The 12,772-nt window shown below is 37.0% G+C and overlaps 1 protein-coding gene across 4 annotated transcripts in view; it reads right to left on the bottom strand.

The window, feature by feature from the left end:
- Positions 1–464: 464 nt before the first annotated feature.
- Positions 465–12,772, bottom strand: part of THOC2 (THO complex 2) — a 45,767-nt gene continuing 33,459 nt past the window's right edge. For 2 of the 4 annotated variants that reach the window (XM_027898207.1, XM_027898214.1), the window contains 9 exons: positions 12,160–12,596; positions 11,238–11,296; positions 9,685–9,720; positions 5,478–5,615; positions 5,069–5,138; positions 4,833–4,990; positions 4,142–4,218; positions 3,988–4,035; positions 465–1,326 (listed from right to left, as the gene is read on the bottom strand). In XM_027898207.1, the coding sequence (XP_027754008.1) occupies positions 4,008–4,035; positions 4,142–4,218; positions 4,833–4,990; positions 5,069–5,138; positions 5,478–5,615; positions 9,685–9,720; positions 11,238–11,296; positions 12,160–12,596 (1,003 nt within the window). In that variant the 3' untranslated portion in view covers positions 465–1,326; positions 3,988–4,007. Of the gene's footprint in view, positions 1,327–3,987; positions 4,036–4,141; positions 4,219–4,832; positions 4,991–5,068; positions 5,139–5,477; positions 5,616–9,684; positions 9,721–10,413; positions 11,297–12,159; positions 12,597–12,772 lie in introns of those variants that run through there. The other 2 variants (XR_003572816.1, XR_003572817.1) reach the window with 2 other exon arrangements.

The raw sequence follows: 12,772 nt of genomic DNA, 5'->3' as shown, positions 1-12,772 counted from the left end.
TAAGCGCTAAAATCTCTTTAACATTCAGTATTACAAACACAGCCAAGACAACACCCCCCTGTCCCAAACCTGATTACTGAAAGCACAGAGCACCAGGAATGCTCAACTTTTCATGAAAGTTCCCTTTCTCTGGATTACATTAACAAAAACCCACCAAAACACCAACAAACCAAACCTTCAGAATATTTAAGAGACAAGCAAGTCTCTGTGTTTAATAATATTAATATCTGACCCAAGAGGAGATCTCAATGAACTTTGGCTGCCTCAAATGAAAGGTGTAAACTTGACTGAATGCAGGAAGGCAAACCCTGATGTGTCACTTCACAGCAGGCACCACACTTCTATTATACGACAGGTGCAGAAGACTCCTCAGCAAATTCAGAAACCACCTTCCCACAAATTCCAATTAATATCCCATTTTTATAATAAGCCATAAAGCAATAAAGCGACCACACAGAGAATGATTTACGACCCATTGAGAAAACTATTGTTTATTTAGAAAAAAGGTTACACTGGTAGAATTCAGCAGATAAAAAAATTCTTTTTTTTTTTTTTTTTAAAAATGTCATTGTGAAATCTTCAGACTAAAGTTCAGCAATACAAAGCTCCTGTAGCTGTAACTGAAACTTAATTTATTTCAGTTTTGAAGAGAGCATTTCCAATCAATCTAAAAACAACATGACAAACAAAAGGTGTGACAAGGGACAACTGAGCACAGGTTTAGGCTGGGATGGGACAGGGCTCATTCTTTGTTTCTTTAAACAAGTCAACGTTATACACAATATACAAATAATCCCTAAGCATTGCATGAAAACAGTGCTCCCACTTAACTTTTGTTTTTTTAGTTACTGATATTAAAAACAGGCCAAGTAATAAATAAAAACTGAGTTTAAATGAGGTAAATCCAAAAAGGTTCAATAACTGTTTATTTGTGGTTTTCAAACATCTAAAAGAATGCAATTTCAAATTGAAAGAATTACTAAATTCAGGCAGTATTTTCGACAAACTAAAGTGGAACTATGTACACATGAAACCTCATTTGCACTATGGCAACTGTTTGTTTGCAGCACATTGTGCTAAAATATGGAATAGGTAACACTTTCAGCCAGGTACTGAAAATAAATGTGTAAGAAACTAAGCAACAAGTTAAAAATACAGTAATGTACAACTTAACAATTAAGTCCTTAGCACGGGGAAATAAAGCAGAGAACTGAATAATTTAAGGAGATGCAGATGGGTCCTCTTCATTCACAATTTTCTGTGCAATCTATACTCTGGAAAATACATTTCTGGTCACAGCTGGGTATCTTCCCATTTCAATGTCACCTGCAACAAAGGCACACATAATTGGAATTAGATGTTGTTCAAATGAACACTGATCTCACAACTTCACATTTTGCTCCACTCACAATTCAAAGAATAGATAGGGGAAATAAAATTATTTTCACCATTGTCCAACTCTAGTTTATTCCCCAGCAAGAACTCCATTAATTTAAGCACTGCACTGTAAGTAGTGAAACACCAATTAAGAGACACAAATAGGAAACAAGCAGTCACTTGTGAAGGTATAAACTCTTTTGGAAGTACAATCCCCTCAAAATGTTACCATCTCTAAATCAGGCAAGAAATAAATGCAGTCAATCAGATATCGTCCATTAGGAAGAAGGTTGAAGATTTAACAAACAGGAGCAGGGGATCAGATTCCACAGCTGTGCTGCTACACACAAGGCACTTCTTCGTCCTTCACTGTGCACACCACGTGGTGCTGTCACTATTCCAGGCCAGATGCTCCAGTTTACACAGCTGGATGGGAATTCTACTGTGCAAGTGACATTTACCTGAGCACTCATTACTTACAGTCATCAGAACACAGTTGGGCTATTTTAGCTGATGACAATCCTCACTTTATATTGAATTGCTAGTAAAAACTTCACATTTTATTATTAAAGAAGCTGCAACTGCTCTGTAGTAACTTCATCTACCAAGACTGCCTTTTTTTCTTTTTTTTCCAAAGTAACATTTAAAGAAATGGAGGGAAAAATGAAGATCCATCCACAGTGATCAGACAATATGGCTATGAAGGACAGAGAGTCAAAAAAATTCTATTAAATTCTTTCCAGAAAGCTCATAGTTTTCAGTTTGGAAACTATTGACAGAAGTATCTTCACAATTTCAAGAAGATTAAAAAAAAAAAAAAAAAAAGAATCGTACTAAGAAGCAATAACCTGAACTCCCATCCTTTCTACTATCAACACCCTTCAAAGAGCACATGGTATCAGCATGTGCTGTTACCCAAAACCCCTCCATGTGTGCCCTCACCTTCAGTGGGTGAATGAGCCTCAACATCAAACACAACACAAGACCCTCTTTGCAATAAGCCCCCCCTTTGCTCGAGGCCACAATCCATGAGTGGAGACTTTCTCCCCACAAGACATTTCTAGATGATTGAAAGGTTTCAGAATTCAAATGTTGTTCCTAGTTTGTTTTGTTGGACCCTCAGCAGAACATCCTGTATTTATGGAAGCAAACCTGCAATCCTTAGGCCTCTTGGACAAGGATTTCCAACAGCAAAGCAATTACACCTTTCAGATTTGGTCCCTGTTAGACAGAGGCAAACAGAAGAACTGGAGACTACGTCACAGTCTTTCCCTGACAACCACTACAAGGAGCAATGTTCATCTCAGAGTCCACAGCCAATAAATCTCATCACTAAATTTCGCCTTAAGTATTCCCAAACCTGATATCCATATAATTGAATTTCAAAACCAATGAGGTTGGAAGGGACCTCTGAAGACTGTCCAGTCCAACACCCTTGCTCAAAAGGCAGAATGAACTAGAGCAGTTGGTAGTAGACTGATTTTCAGCTATTTCAACTCTCCCTCAAAATCTGAGACAGAGAAGAACTTGGGTATTCAGAAATGCTGACTTCCCTCTCCAACAGTATGGGTTTGTCTGATACAAAAGAAAACTGCCTGTCTTACTTGGTTTTCAGTATCACTCTATGAAAGCAAATAACTTCAAACCGTGAAAAATGCATGGCTGAATAAAAAATTGTTTCTACTTCATTTCACAACTGCTCATAGAGTCTACAAAGTTTTAATAGAAACAATTCATCAATTCTAAATAGAGAACAAACACAAGAATTATAAAGCACTTGGGCAATTTGAAAATCAGGAGAGGAAGAAGTCATTCTTTGATATTTGTTGAATATTTTCAGTCATTTTCATGCTTACCCAACACAACTACACTTTTAAAAATGTAAAATTGTCTACTGCTTTATGAAGAAAGATTAATAGCAGTCTGTGACTGAAGTTGCATAGGTAAGGTGAACTCATTTTAAGTTCCCTGGGGCACTGTCCTACCCAAATAACTGAAAACAAACATTTTATATCTCTTAAAATGGCTCAAAGAAAAGAGGAGAAAAAAATCCCACCCTCACACCTGTAAAACAAAATACAAGCGTCCACACGTTTGCATAGGTCTGAAAAAAACCAAATCCTGAAACACTCAGGGGACCATCAACTTCAAAGAACAATTGACTTTTCCAAAAGATCTAGTCTGAATATGGGTTATTCAAAATACCCTAAAGTTTCCTTTTTTTCTTTAAATAGTCAGTGCTTCTATGCCAAAGTTTTCCTTTATCTTCTTCCTCCTCAATTCTGATCAGATAAAAGGATAAACAGAGATACTGAACTGACTTACTACACTGTGTAGCATTTTGGTTTAAAAGTTGCTGCTTTTGTTAAGTAAGAAGAGGATACAAAACTTGATTTTACAACATATTAGGCAAGACACTTCTAATTAACAGGTAGATGCTCCTAAATCACAACCAGCCCAAAAAAATCCCCACAAAACAACCAAAAAACCCCAAAACCCCACCCAGCCAGCCTGGGTGATTTCAGGTTGTTTTGTCTGTATATCCTTTACCAGTCAACAGGACCCCTGGGAGATATCAAACCAAACAAAGTAAATAACAAAAATTTTTACCTTGACTGAACGAATCTTCATTATCTATGCTTGTCTGAAGACTTATGAGTAGACTCAATGTTAAGGAAAAAAAAAAATATAAATTTTGCTACATATAATAAAAAGGAAGCTCATTTTCAGTAATTCTCTGAAATACTAATGAGTAAAAGGATATTGTTTCTTTTCTTCCTTCCCTCCAGCACTGTCCCGTTTATCTTTCTTCTCTGCTTTTTCTTTATCGTGTCTTGATTCCTTTAAAAACACACATATGGGAAACAGCTCATTATGGTGCACATTGTGCAATCTGATTAGAACTGTAATATTTAACCTTACAACTGGGCACAGTTTAAAAAAAAAAAGTCAGAATGACAGTACTCGGCTTCTGTGACTTCTGGTATTATTTTAACTTCCTCTTCCAGTTCTTTCATGACCACTGGCACCAGAGTTACAACTTGCTGCTACTGTTTGGTGGTTTACAAACACAACTACAACGTATCTACCTGTTTTCACCAAAAAAAAGCTGTGCTGACACAGGCATGTGAAAATGCAATATTAAGCTTGCTTTCATCTCTTTGCTTTCTACAGCAATCTGCAAATATTCTAGATTATTCAAAACCTGAAGGGCAAGTTCTGAATTTTCTTGGTTACTGCCAAAATGAACTAGTCCTCCATTTATCCTGCAAGGTGAAATATTTAAAGCCAGAAGATACAGAAGTTTCAGAAGTGTTTTCCTACACATTCACAGCGTATCTTTTTAATTTAGGTCATAAAGCAGCAATAAAATTTTTGGGGGGGATGGGGGAATCAGCTTGTTCTGTCAACAACAACAACAAAAACATCAACAAAATTAAAACAGCTTATTTTACCTTTTTGCTACCAGAGGAACTCTTCTCCATCTTTTCTGCCTTGATTGAATCACCTTTCTCTTTTCCTGAAGATTTTGATTTGTTTTTCTCCTTCTCTTTTTCATTTAAGCGAGGGGAATCAGAAGGACTTTCACTTTTGCTGTGTTTCGAAGAACCAGCTAAAAAGAGAACAGAAAGTTGTAACCCCCAGCAAGCAAAAGCCTGATGAACATCCCCACAGAAAGTGAAACACATACTTGTGCCATTTTCCTCCTTGCGTCGTTTTGTGGAATCCTGCGGTACCTCTCGGTCACTGTTTGAATGATCCTGGCACCAAACACAATTAGCAGATGTTAGACTAAAACACACTCCTGAAGCAGCACCTGCTCATAGTGTCACTTTGTTGACTACTTGAAATGTAACTGGAGTTGTTACATCTTGTGTAAAGTTCCTTGAGATCGGTTTGGAGGGGGAGAAGTTTTGAATCTGTTACTGTAAACCAACTTTTGAAAGGGTAACAGAACAAAAAGCCAGCTCTGATACCTGATCTGAGTCACTTCTACTCAGATGGGCTGCACAGCCAATTATTACTGCAAGGACTCGGAACAGAAGGCTTCCCAAGCATATCCCAACTGTCTAAACTGGTTCATTAAAAATGTCACCAACCCTTTTTCGTTCTTTCCTGTCCTTCTCATCTTTCTTCTCTCTCTCTCTGGATCTCTCCCTTGACTTGTCCAAATCTTTCTTCTCCACTTCTCTCTCCTTACTCTTGGACATTGTTGGAGTGGTGTGGTTTATGTAGTGCTGTTAAATTAAGGCAACATCACCAAATATTAATATGTACAGCTAGATGTGTAAATAAAAAGTCTTACTCTAACATACCAGTTCTAGCTCAAAGACCAAAATTAAACATAAATATTTTAGCAGCAAAACAAGTGATTGAAGACACGTTCAAACTCGTCATCTATAATTTAACCTTAACTTTAAGCTTATTGACTCAAGACTGGAAAATCAAGAATATTTTCTCTTAACTGAAACACTTATATTTAAATACACACAACGCTGTTCATCCCAGCCCTGTCGAATGCATGAACACAAATCAGACAGTAGGGCTACAGGAACACGATATGCACATCACTGGACTGAATTAACACTTGCAATCTTGCCTGAAACAAATGAATGGAATCAGCTGCTTAAACAAGTTATTATTAATTTTCAAGGAATAATCTTTATCAGCCAAGTATTTAAGCCAATACTTTGAAAAATGTGTCTTTTCATCTAACTCCTAAACTTCAAATGATAAAAACATCTGAACATAGACGAGAATTGGTTTTTTCTCCAACGTGTTTTAGATTTACTCCACAATCTCCTCTAACCAATTCTGATAAGCTCTGTAAAGCATACTAGTTCCACAAAGCTGAATATTTTGAATATAAACTGTGGTCACAGGGGAGGAGAACAGAAAGTAAGTCACAGTAATGTCAAATGTAGCACTTGTTGAAGTTTAAATGCTACTGTATATATACACATATATACAAGGTAGCACATATGTTATATAAATACCTACATTACAGTAACTAAATCTGTTTTTTTAAATATAGTTTTAAGTTAGATCTCACTAAGAAACATTAAGAGCATATTTTAAGTAAGTCTATCAAATACCAAGGAAGTTGGTTTTAAGTTACAGCAGCACACAGATTTAAACCAGTATAACTTTAATCTTTCCTCAGTTCCATAACATAACAATTTTATTTTGGGAAAAAAATATTTTCTTCAAATGTTCTCTTTATTTCTTTTTTGAGAGACACCTTACTTAAAAGGACACCAACAAAAAAGGTAAGTGAAAGATTACTTCAGAATGATCTACAAATCACTTAAACCAAACCAGTTAGAGCTTCAAGTAACTTTATTCTTTTAATTAAACTAATCCTGTCCTTCCCCAGTTTCAGTAGATATTTAACTTACCAAAACCTGATGTTACTGGTCCTATGTTAAAATTCACACTGACAATCTTAGGTCTGTTTTCCTTTATTGCTTAACTGGAATTTTATTTTCCTCCTACAACACGGACTGAACCTTCAATACTTCACGGGATGTCTTTCTTTTTGTTCTTTTTCCTCACTCCTCCTCTTTTCTTATTCCATTTCCTACAATGCCATTCCACAAGTAAATTTATCCTTGCTCCCTTCTTTGCTGACAGTGACATGCAAACATGTTTTCTCTAAGCAGCTCCATTCAGTTGTCTCCCAGAGATGATTTCCATGTGAGAAAATAAACACGTAGTTCTGTTTCTGCTATTCCATTTATGTTCTCATGGCTGTTCACAACAGGTTCCACTGCTCTTCTACCATTCCAATGCAGAGTTTTGGAAAACTACATCCATCCTGCCCAGCTTTACAGGAAAAGCTTTATCAACTTGCTTCTAGAAGTGCTGCCAACTGGAACCACATCAAATTTGGGGCACTGCTGTAAATTGTAACTTGGGCAAATGACAAAGAAGAATAAACACAAACCTAACTCAGGTTTGGCACCATTTATTTTATAACCTGCAATGTAAACCAACATTTCCATAGTCTGCCTCTGGAAAATGAGCCAAGTGAGGAAAAAAAAGCAAGCCTATAAGCAGACAACAGCACTAAACTTCTAAACTTTCAGTGGAAGCTGAACTCACATCTTACAGGCTCCTGAATATCCCATCCCTTCCCCAAACCCGTACATGGCAGTAAAGAGAGTTTTCTCTTATGCCACGGACAGGGGACATAGTCATGAAGTGCTTTAAGTCGGCTAGAATGGCACTGAAGAATGAAGATTATTCATTAAGCAGAAAGATCAGAAAAGAGCATTTAGAAGAGGAAGGAAAGGTTTGGACACACCCACTCCCAAAACACTAAAAGAATAAATCCATTAAAAAGTCACACAACTGTAATATTCTTCTAGCTAAGTCTACACAGAGTTATTTCTAAAATGTAACTTTTCAAATTAAGAAAAATAAAGCTGTTTGTTAATCATTTAATTACAAATAGCTCCACCGTCTGCTTGATTACATCAATGTGCTAACAAGCAGAATACATATTTTTAATTAAAAATTTAGATTAACTAATGAAAATGTGAGCAAAATTTCAATTAGGCAGTTGAATAAATAAAGGAGGGAAGAGTGAGATTATACAGATTCCTACATACCCCACTACAGATAGAGGTGAGCTCAACAAAAATATTGTAATCTTCTAATTTAAAAAGAAATTAATTAAATATATAAGATACCATGATGATGATTTATAAAAGTATCTGGATTCAATCTACAGACACTAATTTCATCAACTGTAAGACTAAAAGGACACTCCCTATATACACTCTCCTATAAACAGGTATAGTTGGTATTGAAAAGATTCAATTAAAAATCCATCAGCAAGTGCCCATTACAGACTCACAGCTACTTTGATTGAAAACATACCAAGTGTTCTCAACACTGTTTACACAAAAAGAGCTACAATTAAAACAACAGTGTAAACACAATAGGAAGTGGTAAGCCATTATGTGCATTTTTAAATGAAGTGAATATAAGTAATAAATTATCCAGGAAGTCCAAATGGTTGGCCTTTTCCAAGTGATAAATATCTGTACTGTTTAGTTACACACTGGTACTGACTGTGCAGCCAAAGATCTTTATAGCAGCTTTAGAAGATCAGATCCATCTCCCATTAGTCACACACCCAGAATGTATTGGCACATTTGCAGTGGTTGTGACTGTTACTGTACAAGTTATTATGTGCTTGAGTTCTAAAAACAACAACACAACAGTTACAGAATCTGTCTAAAATACAATATTCCAAGGGCTTGTCAGGCCACACCTGGAACACTGGGCTCAGTTTTGGCCTCTGCTGTACAAAAAAGATGTGGACAGGCTAGAGATGGTCCAGGGTAGGGCCACAAAGATGACCCTTGCGAGGAAAGGCAGAGAGAATGGGTTTGGGGAAATCTCATCACCATGTCCCAGTATTTGAAGGGCAGCTACAAACGGGATGGAGACGCGAAAGACAAGGGGTAATGGGTACAAATTACTCCTGGGGAGATTCCAATTGGACACAGGAGGAAAAACAATCAGCCATTGGAATAACCTCCTCAGGGAAGGGATGGACTCCCCAACACTGGACACGAAGCTCTGGCTGCACAGGGTGCTGGGCCATCTTGCCCATACCATGTTTTGGTCAAGGCAGGCTGGACCAGCTGATTCCTGAGGTCCCTTCCAACCTGGGATTCTGATTTATGAACTCCTGAGAGCATTCTTTAGTAATACTTCTCATAAGATAGTGAATCTGAAGAGCATTTACAGGAAGCAAATGCACAAAGATGATACTTTAGGAGTTGTCTATGATGCTCAGAAACAGCACTAAAGCACAAAAACACAAATACAATTGTATGGGGAAAGAGGAACAATACTGCAGAGATATGTCTCAAATATTCTTTAACTAGCTGGTTTTTAATTTGTATACTCAAACTCCCCAAACTACTCTAAGAACTATTTTAGCTATTTATTAGGTTTTCAACCAAATGAAGGACTTTACCATAAGGATACTTCTATATATTTACAAGTTTCAGAGGGGAACAGAAAACATACTGATCTATAAAATCTCTTCAAAATATTGACAGAATGGTTAATTCAAGGGATTTTTGTTATGTAGCTTCTACATAACCAATCCTCTCTCCTGTGTAGAGGTTTTTTTATGGCAGGACAAAAAAAATCCCTGTTAGTACACTAACATTTAAAGGAATGGAATTTGAATTTTTGGATGGAGTTTGCCACAAGAGCAAAAGTTCACTTGTCTCTGCAACAAAGCATGAAAATAAACTTGGGTGCTTTCTAAAAGATTCAAACCTTTGCTGAAGAGTCCTTGAGTTCGTTGAGGTTGTCCTGTAGAAAATGAACGGAGATGACACGTGAGCTGGAATAGTTTTCAGAAACCAGAGGGACTTTGGGAAGCACGGCCGTACCCTTGAAACAAAAAACAGCTACTCCTTCTGGAATAAATCTTATGTTAATACTGTACTCTGAACAAAGTTAGGAACTGATATACTTATTAAAAAGAAAGAAGAAGGGGAAAAAAAAAAAGACAGTCATATCTATTCTCTAGACTCCTATTAAATAAACTATAAAATGTGTCTATAATTAATTCTTCCTAAAACAGTAAAAAAACACTCTCTGCCTAGACAAAATATAAAGAAAAGGTAGTCTTAACTCTGAATATAGGTGAACCAGAGGTGAGACAGGTTTAAAATACTTTAAAACCTGTATCTTCTCCACTTTCAGTTAAAGGTGGTAGAAGTAATTTTGGAATGATTTTATGCTGCCATTTACAAAAAACTCGATCATTATGAGTAGTTATCACTGTCACCTGTTTCCTCAAAACTAGTTAAAGCTATTTGAGTTTTACAAAATTAAGCTAAAACTTTCAAGTAAATCTTACATAGAAAAAGATGTACTCTTTGAAAAAAAAAAAAAACAGGAAAAAAAAAAGAAGAGGTTGTTCTAGAGTTGGTAAGATGGTGAAGTTTAAAGACCCACATAATCCATCACAGTGCTCTCGATGAAGTATTAGTAACTTACAGTTTTAAATGTTCAACGTACTGCAAATTCAAAGATTCCATGAACATAGATGGTTTAGAAATAATACAAACATGGAGCAAGGAATGGCTACCCTGAGTCTTCAAGTAGGCTACGCCCATGGTTTTGTGCTGCGCTTGAGTGCTTGGGGTTTCTCTTTGCTGGATAGGAGGCTTGGTGGCCACATCTGGTTTTATCGTAACGCAGGGCTCAACATGGTGGGAACCCATTGGGATTAAACAAACCTCGAAGGGAAGGTACAACAGAAGCTGCATGCGCACTGAATTTACACAACTACAGGAGAACTGATCACCAAGGAGACTTTAAAATGGAACTCCTTTCCAGACTCCTCCTTAGAAGGCACATATCGGTATGATGCTCATCAAGAAGCCTGATGATTTCAGAGGTATCGCACATCCCGTATCATCCAGGAATCTTCAGTGCTACAGATTCTTCAATAGAAGTGCAGAAAAATATGCTCCACTCTGTTGCAAAGACTCATTTGCTTGTAGCTACCATTGCACTCCAAAAAAACTGACTGCTTAAAGCAATGAGGCACTTCTGTGTAAAAATTCTCTTGCCATTTCCAAACACTATTTTACAAAATTTGTGCTAGGTCCTTGAAGTTATTACTTTGGTTAATTAAAAAATATTTTTATAGAAAAAAGACAGTCCGCCAATAAAGAAAAGGAATGCATTTTCTAATGCAACAAAAAACCTCCAGTGGTTCCAGTGTATACTTGGCACAAAACTTGAAGGAAGTCGAATACTGGCATCCCAAACTCGTGAGCCTAACATGGGTGCTGCCTTCCTCAGGCTATACTAACCTTTACTGTTGAGGAATGTGACGGAGAAGAATGTGTATCAACTTTGCGGCGTTTTTGTTCTGGGGAAAGAACAGAACAATGGCATTACTCAAACACAGCTAAAAGAGGATAATGCAATAGAATCACTTTCTGAAGTACCAATGCAATTTAAGCTAGAACTCATTTTTTACCACTACGTAAATTTTGTTTTCCTTACGCTATCTAGAGTTACCAGCATGCTTTGACCCTCTTTATGAAGGGAACAAACTGCTGCTAAATTATGCTCACTTCAAACTTCCACTTAATGGAAGTCAGTATCTGAATTTCAGAGTTGCTACGAAGACCCTGAAAATGTGAACCCAATGAAAAGCATTACAACCCTCCCTTATATGGTTTGCCTTAAGCAGCACAAGTACGAAACTCAACATCAACCTCGGATCATAAAGGTTGAAAATATCAACGTTAAGGATTTGCTAACCCTTAATATAGGAAGCAACTAATAAAGCTTCCTGTGTCCTTCTTAAGGACACAGACCTACATCTTCCACTCTCCCTCTTTTCTTCCAATACATGGAGAGTTTTTGTGATGAAACTCTCCAGAGTACAGTACTGAGGTTTTTGCATTACATTTTTGCAAAACTTGAAAGGCTTAAAGTTTTACAAATATATTTTAATAGAAGACTGTCCTAGACTTATAGTAGAAAAAAACCTGACAGGCTTTGTGAAAACAAGCATTCACAGAAGACACGTGAAGTTCACACATTCATAGTTTGCCTTTTTGAGATATCCTGATCATCTATTTTAGATACTGTATTGAAAAGCCAATGCCAAAATCCCAGCTATTACACAGGGATTCTTTTTCACCTTCTCCTGCATTTTTTGATGTTCAGTGGTTTTGCGGTGACATTCTATTTTCCTAGACAAGAACAGATATCCAAACTTACCCCTTTCAGATTCTGATGTTTCTGATCGGGGAACAGGTGACTTCAAGGACCCAGCTACTGGCACCTTTTCTCCTCCTTTAGCATTTTCCTTGGATTTCATTTCCTTCGCTAGATCTCTCTCTCTGGACGGCTCCTTTTCTCTCTCCTTTTCTGCAGTCGACTTTGACTCAACGATGGTAACAACCGTCTTGGACTTCTCTTCTTTTGAAGCTTTTTCTTCTTTCTTGACTTTTTCCTTCTCCTTGTCAGATTTCGGCGTTTTCTCCTTGATCTCTCTTGCTTTCTCCTCTTTGTTTGCCCGTTCTTCCTTCGGTTTATCTTTCCCATCCTTCCCAAGTGCCTTCATCTCCGGAGTGGCAGCTGGAGTCTTGTCTTTTTTTTCTTTATCTTTTTCCTTCCCGCTTTTTTCTTTATCATCTTTCTCTTTAATTATTTTGCTGCATCAAAAAATACAAAGGCCAATTAGCATGCATGCAAAAGACAGCTCTAGTTTTATCACGTTTTACTTTTAAGGTTTGATAGCATTTCCTGAAGCAGTCAATGCAAGATTTCAGATTTGCTGTTTCTTTACAGAACAGCAACAAGCAAATGTTCTCATTTGCTTTATCTCTGT

The sequence above is a fragment of the Empidonax traillii genome, unplaced genomic scaffold (assembly GCF_003031625.1).
Source record: "Empidonax traillii isolate 1590-97213 ecotype Southwest subspecies unplaced genomic scaffold, ASM303162v1 scaffold20:size5563877, whole genome shotgun sequence".
In the NCBI taxonomy this organism is placed as follows: Eukaryota; Metazoa; Chordata; class Aves; order Passeriformes; family Tyrannidae; genus Empidonax; species Empidonax traillii.
Note: the sequence above shows the minus strand (reverse complement) of the source record. Positions and strands in the feature narration are given on the sequence as shown.